Below are 22,903 nucleotides of genomic sequence, written 5' to 3' on the forward strand. Positions count from 1 at the left end.
ACAGCAACAACCCGAGCAGGGCTGTCAGGAAAATCCACAGGCACGGATTCTGCTGGAGCGGAACAGAGGAGCAGCGATGCCCTCTTGTGTTCCAAGGGATAAATCCATGACAAATCCCTGGCAATCCCTCCCAAACCATGGACAGAGGCACATTCCAAGCTCAGAGTGAATCCATCCTTCCGAGCCCACCCTGTGGAAAGGCTCCCGCTGTCAGGAGTGCAAATTCCAGCCCACAAAAGGGAACATTCACACAATGCTCACAAAGGTGAGCCAACCCTTTCATTGCCAAAATTCCCAACCCATCTGAAATTAGGGAACTCGTTTGGTTGCATTTATCCCAGCAATTAATCACAAAACCTGGACAAAAGCTCCTGCAATTCCTCTATCTCAGCTATTCCAGGGCAGTTTAGAAATCCTATTTTCAGCAGGAAAACTCTTTCCAAAGGACTTTAACAAATGGATCTGGGATGTCCTCTAGAGCTGTTCAAATGGAAAGTGCTGAGCTTGACAAAAACACAGATTCCAACTTGGAATAATGATGGGAACATGAAGCAGCAAACGGAGCCAAGAGAGGAAAGTTTAGAATTTAAGCCAATCCTAAACCCAAGTGCGAGCACAGAATTGAAGGTGCAATTAGTACAACCTCAATATTCCCAGGAAAAGCACAACACACATCCTTATTTTGCCATAAAATCCAGTTCCAGCACAGGAACACCCAAGGCTTTACCTTCCTCCTCTCCCTCTGGATTAATTCCCTTGTTTTGGCACTTGACACCAGTTCCAGTTTTGGATCTCACCTCGGAGCAACCCCCTTGTAATCAGCTCTCTGATGGTTTCTTGGGACTTACCTCGAGCTTATGGGATCCTCTCCAGTTGTACAAATGCAGAGAGAGCCGAGCTCAACAGACACCCAGACTCCAGCTTAGGAACATGAGCCAGCAAATGGAGCTGAGAGTGGAGCATTTATAAACTAGAACCTAAAACTGACTCTAAACCCAAAATTGAGAGCATGGAATTTAAGGCCACACTAACGTCACCTCAGTATTGCCATGACAAGCAGGACACACATCCTTATTTTGCCATAAAACCCAATTCCAGCACAGGAAAACTCTCCTCTCCCTCTGGATTAATTCCCTTGTTTTGGCACTTCACCCCAGTTCCAATTTTGGAATTCACCTTGGAGCAAGCCCTTTGTAATCAGCTCTCTGATGGTTTCTTGGGGATTTATCTCCAGCTTAACTTTAGATCCCAATGGGGTTTTTCCAGGCCTTTTTCCTCACACAGGGATGGGAAACATCCAGAGAGTCAGAGCCTCTTCCTCAACCCTTTGTGGGAGAGTTTAGCACCATCCTGAACTCGTGTGGGTGCAACGTTAGGAACACAAATCCTCTGGTTGAGACCAGAATCAAGTTTCGAGAGAGGTTTTTAACCAAGTAGAATTTCAAAAAAACCATAAAAAACAATTTGTTTTATAAACTTATATCCATGATACAACAACTGATAGAGACTGATTAATCAGATTAATATATATGAGATAATCAGATGTTAGTTTGTAATAAAAAAGACAGGAAAAAGCCAATTTGGAACCAGAAAAGGAGCAAACGAATCAATGAATTACTAAAAGCAGAATGAAATGAGACTTACCAGTCGTGGTAGGTGGTGATGGCGATGCTGGGAGGTGGCAGCAGGGGCAGGGTGGTGGGTCTGCACACGATGTCCCTGTCAGGTGTCCTGATGTCCCTGTCAGGTGTCCTGGCCCTCTCCGTCTGCCGCTGGGCCAGCGGGGGCAGCTGCAGGTTGCCCGAGCAGCACCGGCGGCCCCGCCACAGGTCAATGCCCAGGGCGTGGCTGGAAGTGCTGTAGGATTTGCTGAGCCCACATTCCAGGTAATCCAGGGAGTTCTGCAACAGAGAGGCCTCTGAGATTCCTGAATTCTGGAAACAAAGGATTCCTCCACCAGGGTGAAGCACGTTCGATTCTCCAGCCAGAACTATCCCAGGAGATGAGAACTCCACAACTCCAGAACTAAATTTTACAAACAAATTATTTCCTCCACATGGAAAAAACTCAATTCTTCAGCCAGAACTATCCCAGGAGATGAGAACTCCACAACTCCAGAACTAAATTCTATAATTTCCTCCACGAGGGTAAACCACACTCAATTCTTCAACCAGAACTATCCCACAACTCCAGAACTAAATTCTACAAGCAATTACTTCCACGAGGATAAAACACAATTCTCCAGCCAGAACAGTATCAGGAGAACTTCCCAACTCCAGAACTAAATTCTACAAATTATTTCCTCCACGAGGGTAAACCACACTCAATTCTCCAACCAGAACTATCCCACAACTCCAGAACTGAATTCTACAAAAGATTTCCTCCATGAGGGTAAAATACAATTCTCCAGCCAGAACTATTCCAAATGAGAACTTCACAAGTCCAGAACTAAATTCTGCAAGCAAATCATTTCCTCCATGAAGGTAAAACTCAATTCTCCAGCCAGAACTATCCCAGGAGTTGAGAACTCCACAAGTCCAGAATTAAATTCTGCAAATTAATTACTTCCTCCACAAGGATAAACCACACTCGGTTCTTCAACCAGAACTATCCCACAACTCCAGAACTGAATTCCACAAATTATTTCCTCCACGAGGGTAAACCACACTCAGTTCTCCAGCCAGAACCATGCCACAACTCCAGAACTAAATTTTACAAACAAAGGATTTCCTCCACGAGGATAAAACTCAATTCTCCAGCCAGAACCATCCCAGGAGATGAGAACTCCACAAGTCCAGGACTTGGCACAGCCTGCTTGCTCTGCTTTTTATTTTATCACCACCAGTGCTCTTGGAAATTCACACTCTGGTGAGAGGGGTCTCATTATCAGACAGTCACAGAGTCATTAAGGTCAGGAAACACCTCCAAGGTCATTAAGCCCATGGAGCTGTGCAAAACTTGGGAAGAGTGGGAAACAACATTTATTTATTTATTGGAGAAGTGCTCCGGGATACACAAACCCTCATTTTCCACTCTTTTCTCACACATTCCAAGTGATTTCCCATTTTTTTGGGAGCCCTAGGACAAAAGCAGCCAATTAAGGCTTCAGGGCATCACTCCAAAGAGAGACAATTTCCCAGGAATGGGATCTGGAGTTGAATTCTTAGGGAATGCTGCTGATGATTAGGGTAATAATGAAATAAAAAGTGCATCACCACAGCAGGTGCTGAGCTGCTGAAACACTGAGATATTTCCACATAAAAAAGGTGAGGTCCAGAGCAAATATTCCACAAATCCCAGCAGCATTCCCTGCTCCCTGCCCACACCACGCTGCCCAAAGAGCACCAGAGCAAAAAAAACCTGCACAAAACTCCTCCGAACCTTCCCAGGCTTGAGCTGCTCATTTTTAATGTGCTGCTTTTATTTTCTTCTTCCTATCTAAAAACCCTCCAAGATTATCCATCAGCAATCAAAGCCAAACCAGTTTATATTTACCAAAGAAGACAAAATCAATTTTTAGCTCAATTTCACAATGTAAAAAAAAGGAAAAGGAAAGAAAAATAAGGAAAAATAAACCTTCAGCAGGAACTCACCTCATCTGCAGTCACTGTCATGACACTTCTGCTTTTCTTCATTATCAAGTTGCAAATGCAGCCCAGGATAAAAAACTTCAGGTAAACAGAAATTCTTCAGAGGGGCAACCTGAAAGAAAAGAAATTGTTATATATTTCTATTTATAAACACACATAAATTATATATTTATATAATTAAAATTTAAAATATATGTATATAATTATAGATATAATTATGTAATTATATATTAAAATTAATGTCTATGAATATGTATGAGTTATTTAGATATAATTATATATAATATATAATTATGCACACAAATATATAAATTATCTATTATGTATTGCTTATATATTTTAAAATTCAAATATATATTGAATTAGATATAATTATATATTATATATTATATAATTGTGTATAGATTATATAATTATATATAGTATAATTATGTATATAAATATGTAACAAATTCTTATATATATCAATATATATTTCTATATCTTTCTGTAAATTTATATATTTATATATATAATTATATATGTATATATTCTATATTAATTGTATTAATTAATTATATGCTAATTAGGACTATTCTAGAAATCTATCTATAATTTTGGTATATAAATGTTTAGATATTTTTGGACACTAAACGGGGTTTGATAACAAATACACCACTAAATTCCCAGCTGGTTTATTCCTGGCTGCCCATGAGGAGAAAATTCTGGAATTTTTAAGGCTGGGGAAGATTTTTAGGCTCACCAAGTGCATCCCTCAAGCAGCCCCACTGTGTCCCCAGGTGCCACCCCACAGCAGCGCTGCCTCCCTGCAGCTGCTTCCCACTCTCATCCCAAGTTTTGCAGGGCTCCAGGGATTCACTTTTCCTGAGCACCAGGCTGCATCTCCCCAATCCTCGCTGATTTTCATGGAAAACCATCTCCAGCCTGCTGGGAAGGCACAAACCCCTGCTGGGCACATTAAAACTGAACAAGTCGTGCCCTGGAAAGGTTCGGAGGAGTTTTGTGCAGGTTTTTTTTCTCTGGTGCTCTTTGGGCAGTGTGGTGTGGGCAGGGAGCAGGGAATGCTGCTGGGATTTGTGGAATATTTGCTCTGGACCTCATCCTTTTTACGTGGAAATATCTCAGTGTTTCAGCAGCTCAGCACCTGCTGTGGTGATGCACCTTTATTTCATTATTACCCTAATCATCATCAGCATTCCCTAAGAATTCAACTCCAGATCCCATTCCCTGGTGGGGTTAGGGTTAGGATTAAGGTTAGGATTGGGATTAAGGCAGGACCTGCACAGCCCCCAGGGTGGATTTAGGGTTACAGTTAGGACAGGATCTGCACTGCCTCAGGATGGGTTTAGGATCAGAGTTAGGGTTAAGATTAAGGTTCGAGCACCTGTACAGCCCCAGGGTGGGTTTAAGGTTAGGATTAGGGGTAGGTTTGGGGTTAGTGTAAGAGCAGGACCTGCAGAACCTCAGGGTGGGTTTAGGGTTAGGATTAGGGGTAGGTTTGGGGTTAGTGTAAGGGCAGGACCTACAGAACCCTTAGGGTGGGTTTAGGGTTAGGATTAGGGGTGGGGTTGGGGTTAGTGTAAGGGCAGGACCTACAGAACCCTTAGGGTGGGTTTAGGGTTAGGATTAGGGGTAGGTTTGGGGTTAGTGTAAGGCCAGGACCTGCAGAACCCTCAGAGAGGGTTTAGGGTAAGGATTAGGGGTAGGTTTGGGGTTAGTGTAAGGGCAGGACCTGCAGAACCTCAGGGTGGGTTTAGGGTTAGGACTGGATTTAGGGTTAAGATTAAGGTTAGGGCATGACCTGTACAGCACCCAGGTTGGGTTATACCCCAGTGAAGTGGAAGGATTGTTAAAAACCCAAAATGTGGAAAAATCTCATCTCCACAGAGCTCAGCTGGCTCCTCATCCACAGCACATCCAGGAGTGAGGAAACTGCAGGAATTATGGGATGCCACCTTGGAAGGAGCCCCCAGGATCTCCTGCTCCAGCCCTCCTTGGCTGCTCCCTCTGCAGCTGAACCTCTCCACGCTGGGCACCCTCTGCTCCCCGGGGGAAATGATTCCAAATGTCCCTTTTATCCATTGTGGAAAATCCCCTCCAACAGCCTTTGCCCTTTGAGCAGCACAAACGTTGTGCTCAAGCAGCAGAACCCAATTCCAGATTAAGTGGAAGGATTTTATCCATCTTCAACAATGAGGAGAAATTAAAAGCCCTGTTATTTAAAGGATTAAATGATAAATCCCCAGATATCAATGTTAAATATGGCCACGACATGCACAGATAGGGATAACATGGAATGACTGCTCACTGCCAGGAAAAATAAAAATTCCCTTTATATGTAGACAAAATTCATGGGAAAACCAAAAGGAAGCAGTAGAATGAAGCAGATTTGTGTTTAATAAAGTCCCATTTGGGCTTAACAAAGCCCAGTTTGGGGTGTTTGTCACTGCCCTGGTCTGCAGGGACTGGGATCCCAACACAAACTGGAGCTGCTTCCTGAAAATGTGCAATTTCACAAGGAAAAGCAAAATAAAGAAACACCCACATAAATAAATATCCAGAGAAACTCCTGAGAATCATGGACCCATCAAGGCCAGGAAAAAACCTTTAAGATCATCAATTCCAACCAACACCACCTCCACATTCTCCAGTAAACCTCAATCCACATATTCTTTGGAAAAAAAAAATCCAAAGGAATTAGAGTTTAAGAATATTTCCCAAATTTTGCTGAACTCCAGGACCAGGCTGGACAGCAGGAAATGGGACATGGAGGGATGGGCCGGGCTGACTGGAAGATCATTTCTGTGAAAATCTGACCCCTCTCACACCACAGCTTTATAAGTATTTATTGATTTTTCAAAGTTAATTTAAGCAGAATACGGATAATGATAAGATCCAGCTTTTGCTCTGTGGGAATTGCAGCTCTGAGGCCTGAAGAAAACCCAACACTTCCTTTAGTCATGACTAAATTCCCATTAAAATCTGACTCATTCTTTCCTGTGCCTTCCCAGAAAAATCTGACACCTGGGATGAACATTTAAGGCGAGAATAAACCAGAGGAAAACATTCCAAAGAGGCTTCCTGGGAATTTTTTCCTCACGAACACTTTCTCATTGATGCAGATTTTATTACAGTTCCAGTACCCAAATCCTCAAAAAAACCCCTGTATCCCAGAGGATTGTTTGGGTCTGGGATCAGGGAATGCTGAACAGCAGCAAAGCTTTGCTCTTGTAAATAAATTGTGAAGAAAAATCAGTGCTGCAGTTGGGTCTGATCCATTTTCCTGGAATATATCCCAAGTGGAATATGAATTTTCTTTTTACACCAAGCTTCCACCTGAAGATTTTTGTGTTCCTTGACCACGTGTTTCAAAACTGGTGGGAAAACACTCCAGCAATTCCAGAGGGATCCAGCCAGGGTGTGAATGAAAGGGTTCCCAAGAAGCAGCTGACAGTGAGGATAAAATCCCATGGATGCGTTTCCTGATTTTCCTACACACTGGTTACAAAAGAGCTGCCCAGCTCATCCAGTGTGAAATCCACTGTTTACAGCAATTCCTAAAACCCATCCTCACGTGCAGGTTTGGGAGGGTTTGGAATATGAGACCCACGTTCCATCCTGTGTTTTCCCACACATCTGGGCTTCTCCATGGGCAGGGTTAAAGCTCCAGGGGATGTGAGGAGCAGATTGATCCCCTCAGCCCTAAAGATCTCCCTGTCCCACAAACACAGCCAAGGCTGGCTCCCAATCCCATTTCCCCACTCCCTGGATGAACAGCAGTTTTGGGAAGCAGAGCTGTTGATCCAGATCCTCTCAGCCTCCAAATCCAGTTCCTCCCACTTTTCTGGGAGGCAGGACACAAACAGAGAGTGAAACCCCAAACAAATCCCCGTGAAACCCCGATAACAGCACATCCTGCAGTCCCACACCTGCTTCTTCCTCACTTCCACCACAGCACCGGAGCAGGATTTTTTCTTCCAAGAAAATGCTGGTCCTGAAAATGCTCAGAGATAATAAACCCCAGGCACGCTGAATTGTGAATTACTGCAGAAGCTTTTCTAAGGAAAGGGATGAAGGAGATCACCTGATCCCACAGGGAATTACATCACTTGGGAGCTGGGATTCAAATGGATTCTCCTTAAAATCCAAGAGAACTTCACAGGGAGAGGCACTGACTCAGACAGGGTGACAGCCACCAAAAAAAAAGTGACAATCTCAGGTCTGGCTCTCGCAGGAGGAACAGATGGGCTCCTGCTTCACACAAAATCATGGAGTGCTGAAGGGAGATTTAAATTCATCCCATTCCACCCCATCCTGGGCAGGGACACCTCCCACTGTCCCAGGCTGCTCCAACCTGGCCTGGGACACTGCCAGGGATCCAGGGGCAGCCTCAGCTTCTCTGGGCAAGGAGGAAGGAGGGAAAGGCTGGAACACTTCCAGACAGAGACACTCCAACACCTCCCTGGGCAACTTATTCCAATGCCTCAGCACCCTTCCAGCGAAAATTTGTTTTCCAACATCCAAGCTGAACTTCCTGTGGGGCCGTTCCCTTTCCTGCTGTCTCTATCCCTGTTCCCTGGGAGCAAATCCCAAACCCCTCCTGGCAGGAGCTGTGCAGAGCCACAGGGGCCCCCTGAGCCTCCTTTTCTCCAGGCTGAGCCCCTTCCCAGCTCCCTCAGGGATTCTCCAGCCCCTTCCCAGCTCCCTCAGCCCCTCCTGGGGCTCCAGACCCTCCCCAGCTCCCTCAGCTGCTCCAGCCCTCCTTGGACACATCCCTAAGAATTTCCCCTCTTTATTACTTATTTGCTGAGGAAAATGTTGTTCTTTTCTGTGACCTTTTCCCATTTCTTGTGAGCAGCAACAGCTCAAGTGCTCTGCAGAGCTTCTGGCAGCTCCGAGAAATTCCCTCCTCCTCAGAAAACCCAAGCTGTTCTCATTCCCAGCAATAGCTGGGAAGATTTCACAGAGCTCTGTAAAACATAAGCAAGGGCACCTATTAGCACTAATGGCTGGAACTTGGGAAGAGTGATTCAGAAAAGAGGGATTTCATGGAATCATGGAATGGTTTAGGTTGGGAGAAACCTTAGAGCTCATCCAGCTCTACCTCCTGCCATGGAACACCTTCCTCACTCCCAGGTGGCTCCAAGCCCCAGAGTCCAGCCTGGCCTTGGACACTTCCAGGGATCCAGGAGCAGCCACAGCTGCTCTGGGAATTCCATCCCAGCCTCTCCTCACCCTCCCAGGGAGGAATTCCTTCCCAACATCCCACCTGCCCCTACCTTCTGGGAGCCATTCCCTGTGTCCTGTCCCTCCATCCCTGTCCAAAATCTCTCCATCTCTCCTGCAGCTCCTTCAGGCTCTGCAAGGCCACACTGAGCTCACCCCAAAGCTTCTCCTCTCCAGGTGAACATTCCCAGCTCTCCCAGCCTTTCCTGCCAGCAGAGCTGCTCCATCCCTGGGACCATCCTGGAGAAGCAGAATAAAATCCCACGGATGCACGGGATGAAGCCTGAGTTTCCTACCCAGCGGTTAAAGAACAGCTGCCAGCTCATCCAGTGTGAACTCCACTATTTACAGAAATCCCTAAAACACATCTTCATGTGCAGGCTTGGGATTCCCAGCCTCTGGATTCCTTCCAAGAGCTCCACATCCCTCCTCTGCTGAATTCCATGAGCTGGATTTTCCCTTAGAGCTGCCACAGCCTTTATCTCCTACCACTGCCATTCTCATCCTCATTAGCTTTGCTACCTGAGACCACCAGTACCACGCAGCTGGAGAAGGGATTTTCCCACTTTGGCCTCTCCCAAGGCTCTGGACAAGGAATTCCTCTGGTTTGGCTTCTCCCAAGGCTCTGGAGAAGGGATTTTCCCACTTTGGCCTCTCCCAAGGCTCTGGAGAAGGAATTCCTCCACTTTGGCTTCTCCCAAGGCTCTGGAGAAGGAATTCCTCTGGTTTGATTTCTCCCAAGGTTCTGGAGAAGGAATTCCTCTGGTTTGGCCTCTCCCAAGGCTCTGGAGAAGGAATTCCTCTGGTTTGGCTCCTCCCAAGGCTCTGGAGAAGGAATTCCTCTGGTTTGGCTTCTCCCAAAGTTCTGGAGAAAGGATTTTCCCCCTCTGGCCTCTCCCAAGGCTGCCCTGAGCTTAGTCCTAATTGCCAGGCTGAGTTCAAAACCCAAATTTGCTGGTTTAAGCCATCAGGCATCGGGATAAAGTCACAATTTTATCTCCAGGAATAAATCCAACCAATTTTCTTACTAGAAAAAAAAATGTTAAAGGCAGGATGATCTTTGTAGAGGCTTGAGAAAACTCCAACCAAGTTGGGCATGGCCAAAAAATTACCTTTAAATAATTAATTACTATTAAAACTGTGCCTCAGCTTTAATTAGGAGGTTCCTTCCCAGGGTATCAGCAAGATTGCAAGGACTCCTCCTTCTCTGGAGTCAATCCAAGCATTAAAGCTGGGAATGCCCCAGTCAGTCTGTCCCAGAAATTCCAGGAATCCCCAGATTTCCTGCAGAGATGACCAGGTTGTCATTTCTCTTCATTTCTTTCAGTTAAAAAAAAAAAAAAAAATCCATATTTTGCTGTCCTTAGGCCTGAGGTGCTCTGTGGAATTCCCATGAAACACAATTCTCAATTTGTCACCATTTTCTGGTGATATTTTCATGGATTTCTTTTCCTGGAATTTTCACTAGCCCATTTTTCATAGGAAACTTCCAGAAAATATTCACAGCTTGAGCAGAAAACAATTTTCTATTTTCCTGATTATGTCTGGGATTTTTAATCTTTCTAAAAAGCTCATCTCCTATTGTGCAAAAATGGAGTGAAATTAAAAATCAGCTCTGACAGCTCCAAAGGATTCAGTTCAAGTGTTCCCCACATCAGGACTTCCAAGGTAATTAAGGGGAAAATGAGGCAGACTATTAAAAGATGCAATTTCTCTCCCTCTTGTTCCTTGAGCAAATTATTTGCAGAGCCTCCCACTCCTCAGGGCAGCTGAGCAGCTCTCAGAGTCAGAACCATTATTATTATTATTGTTATCACAATTATTACAATTTTTACCATTATCACGATTTATTTTATTTTATTTTATCACTTATTTATTTTATTTTATCATTATCACAATTGATCACTATCACTATTATTATTATTATTATTATTATTATTATTATTATTATTACTATTATTATTATTATTATTATTATTATTATTATTATTATATCAATTTTAAAACACACCAAACCCCAGAAAATTCAGCCAGGCAGATTTCCCCCCTGTACATTTTTTGGCTGATTTTTTCCTAAATTCCACTTGATGCTCCCCCTGTGTTTTTATTGTCACCCCTAAGCTTTGCTGAGCCTCCAGAAAACAGGAATGCTGCAGATCCATGGGGATTATTATGGGATAAACACTGCAGAACTAAAGCAGCCCTTGGCTCCTGTCCCTCATTCACTTCTTCCTCTCCTAAACTCTCCCACAGGTTGAGCTTTAGGACCTTTTGTCCAAAAGAAAAGGTTTTAAAATCCTCAGATCTCCTTCCCCAAGAGTTTTTTCTGGGAAAAGCCAAATTGCCTGAAAAGAAGGAATTTTTTCTCTTTTTTCTATTTAATTTTATTTCAGAGCCGAGCAGCAAATGACCCCAAGAACACTGGGGTCAGAGCTGAGCCTACAAAGAGAACACCTCGTCTTCAGAAGTCTTGGAAAATAGGGATATTCCAAACCTTGCCCCTTTTTCCTGTTGGAAAACCCACTAAGGATAATGGGGAAAGATCAAATCCAAAATTAGAGCAGCAACTTCATTTTTAGGCTTTTAAATCCACTTTTTCGGGCTTTTCCAAGCTCAAAGCCCCTTGGGAACTCCACAAGAACACCAGAATTCCATGAAGGAATTCCAGACTGAATCTCCAAGCAACTCAACCCCAAAATTCCACGTCTACTGAGCCATAAACTGCCCTAAAATTCACTTTTTGGGCCTTTAAACCCCCTTTTTATGGGCTTTCCAAGCTCAACCCCTCGTGGGAACACCACAAGAACATCAGAATTCCGTCACGGCTGAAACCTCAAAGTCCTTCAACCCAAAATTCCATCTTTGCAGAGCCAAAAATTGCCCCAAATCCCCACTTTTATAGGCTTTTAAATCCACTTTTTTTAGGAGAAAGTTGAGACTCAAGGGAAAGCTGAGACCTGTAAGGAAGGGGCTTGGAGTAAATTGGAAAAAATGAGATTTAAGGTCTTTTCCCACCCAAATCATTCCAGGATTCACACCCAGAAAACGGGAGCTGAGGAATGGCAGCAAATCCCCCAAAATTCCCTTTTCCCTTCCCATAATTCACTGTATGCTCAAGGGCTCTCCAGGATGGAGCATCCTGGTTTTCTGTCGGAGAGAATCCTGCTTTTCTCACATCCCAGATTCCCAAACGCAGCCATGGAACAGCAGCTAAAACCAATTCCAGGCCCTGAGGAAAAACACCTTCCATGGCCAATCAGAACAAACACCTCCAATGAATTATCCGGCTTTTCCGACCACAGGCACGCGCAAAATCCAAATAAAAAGGGGAAATGAGGATTTCTGCCACAAGAAATTCCTGCTGCTGTTTAAATCTGTGCCCTCTCCTTCCCATTCTGGAGCTGAGAAATTGCTTTTTTCCTCAATATTCATCCAAAACTGCAAAGCCTGGCACTGGGAATATTAAACAGGACATGACAGCACCGTGGTCAACTCCAAATCTGATTTATCTCAGGTTTTCTCCCGTGTTAGCAATTTCCAGACTGAAACTTCTGTCTGCCCATGCAATAAAAAAAAAAAAAAAAGGAAATTAAGATGAAAGAAAAAGCATTTGGCATGCTGGAAATGCTCCCGTGTTTTCCACCAGCCACTTCCATATTTTATTTCAGATATTTGAAGTGGCATCTTGGGCAGCACCAATTTATAACAGGAGATGAAAGGGGGAAAACTTGATTTAGAGGGACATTTCAGTTTTCTTATTCCAGGATTTTTCCTCAGAGCCAAAGCAGATGTTCCTGTTTCCTCAGACTGTGGTTGTTTTCTTTCCTTATGGAGCTGGTATTTTGCTTCTTGGGCAAATATTTACATTATTTTCGATGCCAGGCAGAATGATCAGAGTGGTTTTTTTTATGAAAAAGTGATTTCGCTCATTCTGCGACTCCCTCCCGAATGAAGCGCTCTGAAGTGAGGTGAAAGTGGCAATTCCAGCATTTTCCCCCAACTTCTCCCAGTAATTTCTTTCCCAGTTATCAAAAACCCCTTTAATTACGAGGAGTGATCCTTGCACTGCCTCTTGCTGAACATTTTGGGAAGTTTTTATCCAATTCCATCACTTCAAAGGCTGCAATTAACCCCGTTTAATAACCCCTGCTCCCAAAATCTCAGCGCTTCCCGCAAGAAATTCTCATTTCCCAAGGATCAGCTCCGGGTCAGGGTCCTTGTGTGACACCATAGAGAAATGTGCCTCTCCTGCTCAAATAATTCCATGCTGAGGTTGCAGAGGGAATTGAAAAAGTGGAAATTCCGAAATATTGGGATGTAGGAGTGTGCCAGGGTGTTCCAAGAGGAATGCCAACCTGGAACCATCCAGCCTCACCAGGAAAATCCCGGTTCTGGGGAACGACAGCACCTGAAAATGGAGACAGCTGCCAAAGGATGGAATTCCCTGGGATATTGGGAAGGAACTCTTGGCTGGGAGGGTGGGGAGAGCCTGGAATAGAATTCCCAGAGCAGCTGTGGCTGCTCCTGGATCCCTGGCAGTGCCCAAGGCCAGGCTGGAGCAGTTTGGGATAGTGGGGATTTGAGGATTTTAAATTTCCCTTCCAACCTAAACCAGTTCTGCATTCTGGGATTTTGGAGGTTGAGGACTTGAGGCATAAAAGAACCTTTTCAATCTAATCCAGGAGATTTTTCCACCCAAACTTGAGGCTACCTGGAAAGAATAATATCCCACTAACACCCAAATATTTTCTTTTTGGGCAACCAGTGCTGCAAATATAAAAATAGAACACAAAAATTCTCCAAGTCACAGGAATGACCCAACTTCTCCACAGGTTTTCCCATTTTATTCTTAGGATGTGTTTTCCTCAGACAAAAAAATGCAGATTAAGAGGATGTGCAACTCCCAAATCCTGAAATCCCCACCCAGCTCCCCGAATTCCCAAAGGAGCAACAGGAGGGGAGTTTTAAAGCTCTCATTTTTTGAGATTGCTTTGCTGGAAAGCTGAAGGGCATTCTTGTATTCCCGGGGAAAAAGAGCAGCAGGATTTACTTGCTACATGGATTATCTGGGGAGAGTTTTCCCAACTTTTCCAGGATCACAAGGCACGTGGAGAGAGGAGAGGGATGGGGTGAGCTGGTTTTCCTGCTCAGGGTTTGGAAGATCCTTGTCCATGGCTATTCCAGAGTTTCCTGGGAATGGTGAGCAGGGAAAGGGAAGCTCCAGCTCTCCCTCTGTGGGCTCCCACATCCCTTCCCCCAGAGCTGAGTCACTTGGATCATAAATTCCAACCTCACTTCCCAGTTACTATAACAACTTCATGGATTTCTTCTCGTTATTAATTACACTCAGCCCTAATCTGCTGCTCCAGGATCAGGCACTCCAGGAGAGCTTCCCCTCTCCCTTTTCCCTCTCCCTTCCAAAGGTTTTTCATTCCCAGCTCACTCCCACATTCAGGTGCTCCCCTCATGAATCTGCTTCCACTGAGATAAGGAAATGCTGATATTCCTCCCTTTGAAAACTCAGAATAGAAGGAAATTGTTTTTTTCCTCAAAACAAACAAGATGCCCAAAATAAAACTGCAAAATCTGGGCCCTCAGCTGTTTTCCTGCAGCAAATGTGGAGCACGGAACAGCTTGGAATATAATCCACCCCAGCACGGAGGGAATGAGCCCTCTGGAAGCAAAGCTGGGAGCCAGAGCACAGCAGCAGCTGCAATCTGATTTATTGGGGCTGAATTCACATCTTCAGGGTCTGAACGGGAAACCTCTGCTGCTGGAAAAGGCAGGAAAAGGCAACAAACTCCAGGCCAATCCCAAGGTCCCGAGGTGTTGGAGTGAGCACAATGAGCCCTTTTCATTTTCCTCTGGATCAGCTTTGGAGTTCGAGAGCTGAAGGGACACCTCTACCCAAGAGAACAGTGATTTCCTTTCCTTTCCCCTTTCCTTTCCCCTTTCCTTTCCTTTCCCCTTTCCTTTCCTTTCCTTTCCTTTCCTTTCCTTTCCTTTCCTTTCCTTTCCTTTCCTTTCCTTTCCTTTCCTTTCCTTTCCTTTCCTTTCCTTTCCTTTCCTTTCCTTTCCTTTCCTTTCCTTTCCTTTCCTTTCCTTTCCTTTCCTTTCCTTTCCTTTCCTTCCTTTCCTTTCCTTCCCTTCCCTTCCCTTCCCTTCCCTTCCCTTCCCTTCCCTTCCCTTCCCTTCCCTTCCCTTCCCTTCCCTTCCCTTCCCTTCCCTTCCCTTCCCTTCCCTTCCCTTCCCTTCCCTTCCCTTCTTTCCCCTTTCCCCTTTCCCCTTTCCCCTTTCCCCTTTCCCCTTTCCCCTTTCCTTCCTCATGGGATGGGGAAAATGGAAACATTTTCTCAGCCTGGAGAGCAGGGAAGGCGAGCAGGGAAAGAGGGCATTTCCTGCTCCATTCCCACAGGGATCCAACAGCACTGACCCCACGGAACGACAGAATTCCAGACTGGTTTAGGTTGGGAAGGACCTTAAATCCCATCCCATCCCACCCCTGCCATGGCAGGGACACCTTTCACTCTCCCAGGCTGCTCCAAGCTCTGTCCAGCCTGGCTTTGGACATTTCCAGGGTTCCAGGGGCAGCCAAAGATTCTCTGGAAAACCCCAACTTTACCCTCAGTGAGGAATTCTTCCCCCATCACCACGTCCCTCCCACCTGAATTCCCTCAGCTTGGGAACAGCCTGTGCCTCCTCCCAAATGACTGCAGGTCTCTGATGGAAGTTTTGGCAGATCCCCAGGGAATTTATAAATGAAAATTCCAATATCACTTGATCCGTTTATTTTTAGGAATGTGTCTCCCGCTCGCCGAAAGAAAAAAGTCCCACTTCAAACAGCAGTCCAAAACTGTGGAAAGCAGTGGGTGCAGTGGAAGCCTGCACTTCGTGCAGCTGGAATGGCTCAGGAGTGAAGCATTCCTGCCCCTTTCCCCCCTGACTGCCCCAGGCTCAGGTGTGGAATGCAGAACTGAACTCCTCTGCAGAGCCATCAAAACACGGGATCATTTTAAGCCCCCAGCCAGATGGAGAACACTCCTTTCCCCTCCTCTGCAGGAAAAGGGAAGAGGATCCGAGCCCAGCTGGGAAAGAAGCCCTCTCCAGATATTTTATACTTTAAAAAATCATGGAAATGATGGCTTGATTCTATTTCCAGCATGAAAACCCGCGCTGCTTTAGTCACCAAGTCACAGATAAACACGGGGAACATTTTTGTGCTGCCTTCAATTTTTTCCATCTCAAATGACAAATTTCCATGAATTTCATCCCTCTGATTAAAGGGCAGTTGTTACACACCTACAAATACCCTTTAAAAACCCATCAGTGCAACCACAATTCAAAAAAAAAAAAAAAATTAATGGAAGGGTGGATCTGAAATCCAAACCGAAGCAGCTGCAGGATTCCCAGCATCAATCCAGGCTTGCTCCCAAGGGCACAATATCAATAATAAAAACCAAAAATAGCTTTGGTTTCCTGCAGAGTTAAAGAAAATCTGGTTTATCCAGCCAAAAATGTAGGAATTGCTGTACTGGTGTTGGATCCATGAGACAGCACAGGATGGACTTAAAAAAGGAATACTGAAACTCTGATGAGTAAAATGGGAAAAGGAATAGCCAGGAATACTCCAGGAATAGCCAAGAATATCCCAACTTGATCATTCAGTGAATTATGGGAAGGGAAAAGGGAATTCTGGGGAATTGGCTGCCATTCCATGAGAGGATTTGGGGAGATTTCTCCTGCTTGCTCCTGTTTTAGAAACACCCCCAAAAATGCTGCCTCGATTTCTCCAGCAAAATCCATACCAGGAACATCTCAGGTCATGGAAAAAAATCCAATATTTCATCCAGGAAAACTCACTGAAGCTTCTTAAAAGTCAGGAAGAGTCTGCTCAGAGCTAAATCATTATTTTTTAATCATAAAGCTTCTCTGGTTTTTCACAACTCTAAATAAATCCCTTATCCTGTGCTTAGGAAATTCTTCCTGAATTTTCCTACACAGCCCCGACTCGAGGAATTAATTACAATTATTTCACAAGACAAGAGTCTTGCACTAAATATTTTATGCTGAGAGTGGGTGATTAAAAAACAAGGAAAGATTTAAAAAATGTATTTTTCTACTTCCTTTCAGTGCCTGTGACTGGATTGTTTTTCCCCCTTTTTTAAAACTATGGATTTCTGGGAATATGGCTCCAGAAGGAAATGAAGAATGAGGTGAAATAAATGTTTATTTTTATAGTTCTTCTGCCTGACTTCATTTGAACACTGCCTTGTTCTTGCTTTTCTGGGAAAAGGCATGGAAAACTTTCCATTTTTAATGGAAATGATTCATCAGTGACCCACAAGCAGCTAGGAAAAAACCCCCGATGTTCCCTGGCTCCTGCAGGAATAAGGAAAACGGGAAAACCACGGCCCCAGTTCTGCCCCAGAAGTGGACACACACAAACAACACCTCAAACAATGGAAGAACAGGCAGATATTTAATGGATTCCTCAGGAAAGTGCAGGGAGAGGGGCTTGGAATAGGAATTTTGGGATGAATTCCAGAAAGGAAATGCAGAATTGAGAACTGAACGCAGAGGAAAGAAAGAAGGCAAAGAAAAAGCCACACAAAAGCAACTGAGGAATATTCCCTTCTCCCAGCCTGGGAGGAACCAGTGGGAAAGGGCATCCCAGCAATTATTCTGGATGAACAATAACAGTTATGGCAGGGGAGACACTTTTCCTGGAGTTTGCCATGAGGAGCCTCTTTGGGAATTCTCACACCAGAGCCTGCCATGGAATCCTTGGGATCAGTGGGATGCAGGAACCCCAGAGCTGCTCATCCTGCCCTGGAAGCCCCTCCTGGAGAGGCCTCTCCCCAAGGATCATCTGGGACAAGCTCCCTGCTTTCCTCTGAGGATCCCAAAAGATCCACACAGAGCCTTTTCCAGAGGGAAGAGCAGCACCTCTGGAAGGAGCAGTGCTGGGAATCCAAGCTCTCCAAGAACACCCCACATCCTGCTCTGCTTTTCCTGCCCTGTCCCTCATCACTGAGGTCCTGGAGAGGCCTCTCTCCAAGGATCACCTGGAACAAACTTCCTGCTCTTCCTGGGATCCCAAAAGATCCACACAGAGTTTTCCAGAGGGAAGAGCAGCACCTCTGGAAGGAGCAGTGCTGGGAATCCAAGCTCTGCAAAGAACATGCCACGTCCTGCTCTGCTCCTGCAGCCCACAGGACAACACAGGAATGCTGTGATATTCCTTGGGTAACCAGCAGGGAAAGCTGAGGGGAAAATCCCAACAGGGAATCCCAGAACCACAGCAGGTTTTAATGGAAAACTGGGTCTGAACTCCAGCTCATCTCCAATCCAAAGGGGTTTTGCCCACTTGGCTCCAGCCCCCACAACCACCAGCAGCCATTCCCAGCTGGAGCATGGAGTATCCTGTGCTGTTCCAGTGACACTTTTCCAACGTTAAATGGGATGTTTTTCCTTCCAGGCAGCAGAGGGTTTAGCCCCAGCACCACAGGCCCTGGGAGGTGCCTGATCAGTATTCCTGAGCACGCTGGGCAGCCCAAGGATCTGCTGTTCCCTGAGCAGAATCCCAGCAAACAGAGCAGCCTGGCCCTGAAGGTTTCCATATGTCTCACACTGATTTTCTCCTCAAGAACTCTCGTGGTGCTGGATCATTTTCTGCTTCTCATTTGAGCTGCTGCTTTCAGAAACGGAGATTCCCAAGGATTCCTCCTTTTGGATTCCTCTCTTCCCCAAGTTCCTGCTCCCACTATTTATAAGCACCCTTGGAAGTGTCCCTGTTGCAAGGAGCTCCTCTCCAGATTTATCCCCCACATTTCCCAAGAGCTCTGGCAATCCTAGATTTTCTGTGCTGTTTATTCCAGTGGGATCCTGTCTGTGCCTTCCTCGAGCAATTGCTGAATTACAAAGGCGTGAATGGGACAAAAATCAATGGCAAGAATTTATTTTTTCCATCTGAGCACAATCCTAATCCTTCCCCAAAGCTCAGGAGGGATTTATCCCTCGGTGCCCATCCTGCAGGCAGCAAATATTCAATCCAGATCCGTGGAAGTGACTCAGAAGCTGAGCTTTGTTTAGCAACAGCAAGGTTAGAGAAGGTTCTCTTCCATCAAGGGAAATTTCTCTCTTTTTTTCTTTACATTTCAGATTTTAGGCACCAAAGCTCATTCCTGCACATCGGTGAGAAAACTCCAAGTCTCAGATTCCTTCTAAGCTCCAGGCAGTGCCTTTATTTGCCTTAGCTCCCAGAAGAAACACAATTCCTTGGATGTGCCAGAGGCACCTGAGCTCACAGAGGAGCCCAGGCAGAAACAAAACTGAAAAGCTGGTGCTTATTTACCCAAGCAAAGGGTCAACTTCTTGTTTCCAGGTTCAGAACCGCTGACATAAGAGCACAGCATCCAAAAGAATCCTGAGGAGCAAATCCTCTGGCAGCTCCACTGTGTCAAAAACACCCAGGGACTGTTGTCCCTACAGCAGGCAGAGATTCCCTCTGGGTTTAGGAGAGCTCAGGTGAATTCTCTGGCTTATAAACCCCCTGGCACCAGTGTATTCACTGTTCCCTCTCTGCTGTGCTTCCCTGGCTCTCTGGAGTCTCCAAGGCTGGATTGTTTCCTTGGATTTATTTTAGCTGACCTCTTTTTCCCCTCTTCTCTCTTCCCACACCTTCGCTTGCAGCACAGCGAGCTCTGCCCGTTGTTCCACAAGATCTGCCTTGAACGGTGAAAAAAAAAAAAATCATCATTTTATTGCCCACAATCCTTGTCCTACTTCCTGCAGGCCGGGAGGGCTTGGATGAGGAAGGGAGCAGCACCTGCAGAAGAGTTTTGTGTGCTCACTGTGGTCCCCTGGTCCTGAGCTGCTCCCCAGCACCCCCTGCACGGGAGGCAAAGCCCGTGCCAGGATCAGCAGCTGCTCCCACCAAATCTGCTGCCAAAATCAGGTCAAACCTGGGGTATTATCCCCCAGCAAATTAATTAGAGAGCAAACGAGGCTGAGTTAACTCTTGAACAGCTCAGTGGAATGCTCTCAACAGCTGCCTGCAAAGGAATATTCCAAATATTCCTCAGAAATGCCATCCCAGTCTGCATCCATCGGAAGAGAGCCCAGCTCTCCCACAGAACACAGAACCAGTGGGGAGGTTTTCCATCCTGAGACATGGGGCAGAAAAATCTACAAGTTATAGAGGTTTTTTTTCCACAAATCAATTCCCTTCCAGGACACTCCCAGAAATGAGGGGACATCGCTGCCCTCAACTGCTCTGACACAGAGGATCTTGGGGCTTCTGCTGCTTTTCTGTCACCAGGAATTAACCTAATTTATCCACTGAAATACTGGCATTTCCTCACTTCTCCTGCAGCCCACAGGACAACGGGAATGCTGTGATATTCCTTGGGTAACCAGCAGGGAAAGCTGAGGGGAAAATCCCAACGGGGAATCCCGGAACCACAGCAGGTTTTAATGGAAAACTGGGTCTGAACTCCAGCTCATCTCCAGTCCAAAGGGGTTTTGCCCACTTGGCTCCAGCCCCCACAGTTTAAAGACCATAATTCAGCATTTTTCCAGTGTTCAGGCCTGAAGTTTTACAATTTTATCCCAAATAAGCAATTTTTTTTTGCTCTATGAAATATCTCACTCTATGCAATATCTTTGCTCCACGCTGCCCCAATTCCCAACCTGTATTTTCAGCACCACTGAGGCTGTCCTTAACTTCTCCCAGGCCCTGGATCTGCCTCGGTTCCACTTCATTCCCATCGGCAAAAATACTCACAACCCTCTTTGCTTCCAGAGAGGAGAGAAATTCAGGAAAGAAAATGGATGGAGGAAAGGAAAAAAATCCCACAATCCACACACAAATCCCCACATGGACAGAGAGAAAAGGGAGAAACAAAGATCAAAAAAAAAGGGAATTTTCTAGATTTTCCTCCCCTGAGCTCTTCATAAACAAAGTGTATCCTTAAGTGGCCAAACACGAGGAAAAGCCGAACTCAGGGTGCACAAAATGACGTTTTTTAAGCACCTGAATAAGCACGGATTTAACCCAAGCCTCATCCTCTAATCTATTTTCTCATCACTGCCAGCAGTGCCAGATGCTGCAGCAGAAAGTGCAGGAATTCCACTGGAGGCAGACATGGAATAATCTGCTCTCCCAGGAAGGTCCCTCTTATCTCTCAGCCTGGTTCAAAACACAAAGGATAAACCGTTGTATCGTTTCCTTATTGTTCTCTAAAAATCGTCTTTTTCTGTTTGCAAAGTTTCTCAGACTGCTGGAGGCTTCTGTGACTGGCAGGAATTATTTTGCCAAGTTTTGTGCTCCAAGAACGCTCTGGCAAACGGACCCTTGGTCTAATTAGACATCTAATAAAAAATTAAGTTAAAAATTAAATTCAATGGTTTGGATTTTTCAATTTTGCTGCATAACCAAGAGAAAGGTTCTTCATTTACTTTCTCTGTACCATTCATCAAACTCTTTCTAAGATTTTAACCTGAATAATGGATATATCCTTGAATTATGTGGGATATGAAAGGCTCACAGATGAATGGAACACTCAGAGATGTAACAGGAAGCACAGCCAGGCTTTCCCTGCATGTTTTAGCACAACAGGATGGTATCCATTTGTAAAAATTGATTTTAATTTTCTTTTTTTTTGTAAAAACGAGCTTGAAGCTGACAGCTGCTTTCATAATTAAAGAAATTCTGCTGAAATTCACCTATCCCAGCTCAAGCATCCCCCCGCATCGCCTGAAACCAAAACACTGCAGCAGCAAGGAGCCCAAAGTGAAGCTGAAAAATTATTTTCATTCTCTAAACTGAGGGAAAAGGGGGAAAAAAAACCCCACAGCGTGAGTAATAACATCAGGTTAAAATCCTTTTCCTTCAAAGCAATATTTCATATAAATATCCACTCATCTGTTTGCAACAGGCAAGTTTAAGGGAGTTTTTTCACCTCATTATTTGTTTCACACCTTCCAATGTTTGTTTTTTATTTTTTTTCCATCTGCCAAGGCTGTATTTATCCCACTGCCATAATTATCCGATTTTATTTGCTGAGGGAACCATATAAAGACTGAAAATTGGAAAGACAGGCACTTAATTTAAAGGAATAAAGGTGTTTCCAAGCACTCTTTTGTCACTATTCTTCCCGAATGTTTAAAACTTCCCCCGTTTCTCCAGGGACAGCTCCACGTGGATCATTCCAAGGAAAGGATGTCTGGATAAAACAAAGCATTCCAATGAAAAGCTGCCATTTTAGGCAGGATTTTCCAGCTCCATCCGTGGCTATCCATTTCAAATATGGAAATTCCAGGGATTTGATTGGAATGACTCTTTAAAGGAGCCCTGTGTTACCAGAGACGATTACTCAGCTAATCTGGGTTAAGCTTCCTGATGGATAAATCAGGATTTGAATGCTGAATAAGGAGAGGTTTCCATGTGACGTGGGAAGAGCTGGGAAGTAAATACAGGAGCGGTGGAGAAAAAAACCTGAGTATGTTTTTGGAAAAAACAGCCAAAAAGGCTCAATATCATCCTTTACTCCAGCTTCACGTTAAAGCATTGCACTAAAAATTATTTCCTGGAATATAAAGTGTCCAAAAATGAGAATAAAGTAGGATACAGCTGGTATCCTACCAGTAGGTACCAGGTGAAGTAGGGACCTGGAGCACCTGAGCAGGCACAAGGAAACATTAAAATAGGTGAGATGAGAAGAGAAACAGAGAATTCCAATGAATAATCTGCCAGGAAAAGCACTTGTTGTGCTAACAAGCTCTTATTCCTGATGATTTATAGATCACAGATTTGTTCAGAACCTTTTTAACCAGCAGCTCCCTCTCTGGAGCTGGTAATGAGGGACAATACAAACGAGCATCTCTCTCATAGTGGCCTAAAAAAGTTCCACTGTTCCACTGGATTTATGACCTGCAAATGAAATTATTTGGCTTATTCACTGCTGCTCCTTATGGACACCGGGAGTCCAGAGGGGAAAAACAAAAGGCATTGTATGGATTCTGCTGGAAAGAGTCGCACACGAGAGAGATCCACCAGGAATTCTCTCTTCAGTGGAGGATCTCTT

The 22,903-nt window shown here is 44.9% G+C and overlaps 1 protein-coding gene across 1 annotated transcript in view; it reads right to left on the reverse strand.

Moving 5' to 3' along the window:
- The window catches only part of PDE4B (phosphodiesterase 4B), a 184,114-nt gene that overhangs the window by 160,207 nt on the left and 1,004 nt on the right, over positions 1-22,903 (reverse strand). Inside the window, exons 2-3 of the mRNA XM_053950999.1 lie at positions 3,594-3,702; positions 1,645-1,901 (exon numbers count right to left, since the gene is read on the reverse strand). Of these exons, the coding sequence (XP_053806974.1) occupies positions 1,645-1,901; positions 3,594-3,635 (299 nt within the window). The 5' untranslated portion in view covers positions 3,636-3,702. The remainder of the gene's footprint in view (positions 1-1,644; positions 1,902-3,593; positions 3,703-22,903) is intronic.

This window comes from Vidua chalybeata, chromosome 9, assembly GCF_026979565.1.
Source record: "Vidua chalybeata isolate OUT-0048 chromosome 9, bVidCha1 merged haplotype, whole genome shotgun sequence".
Classification (NCBI taxonomy): Eukaryota; Metazoa; Chordata; class Aves; order Passeriformes; family Viduidae; genus Vidua; species Vidua chalybeata.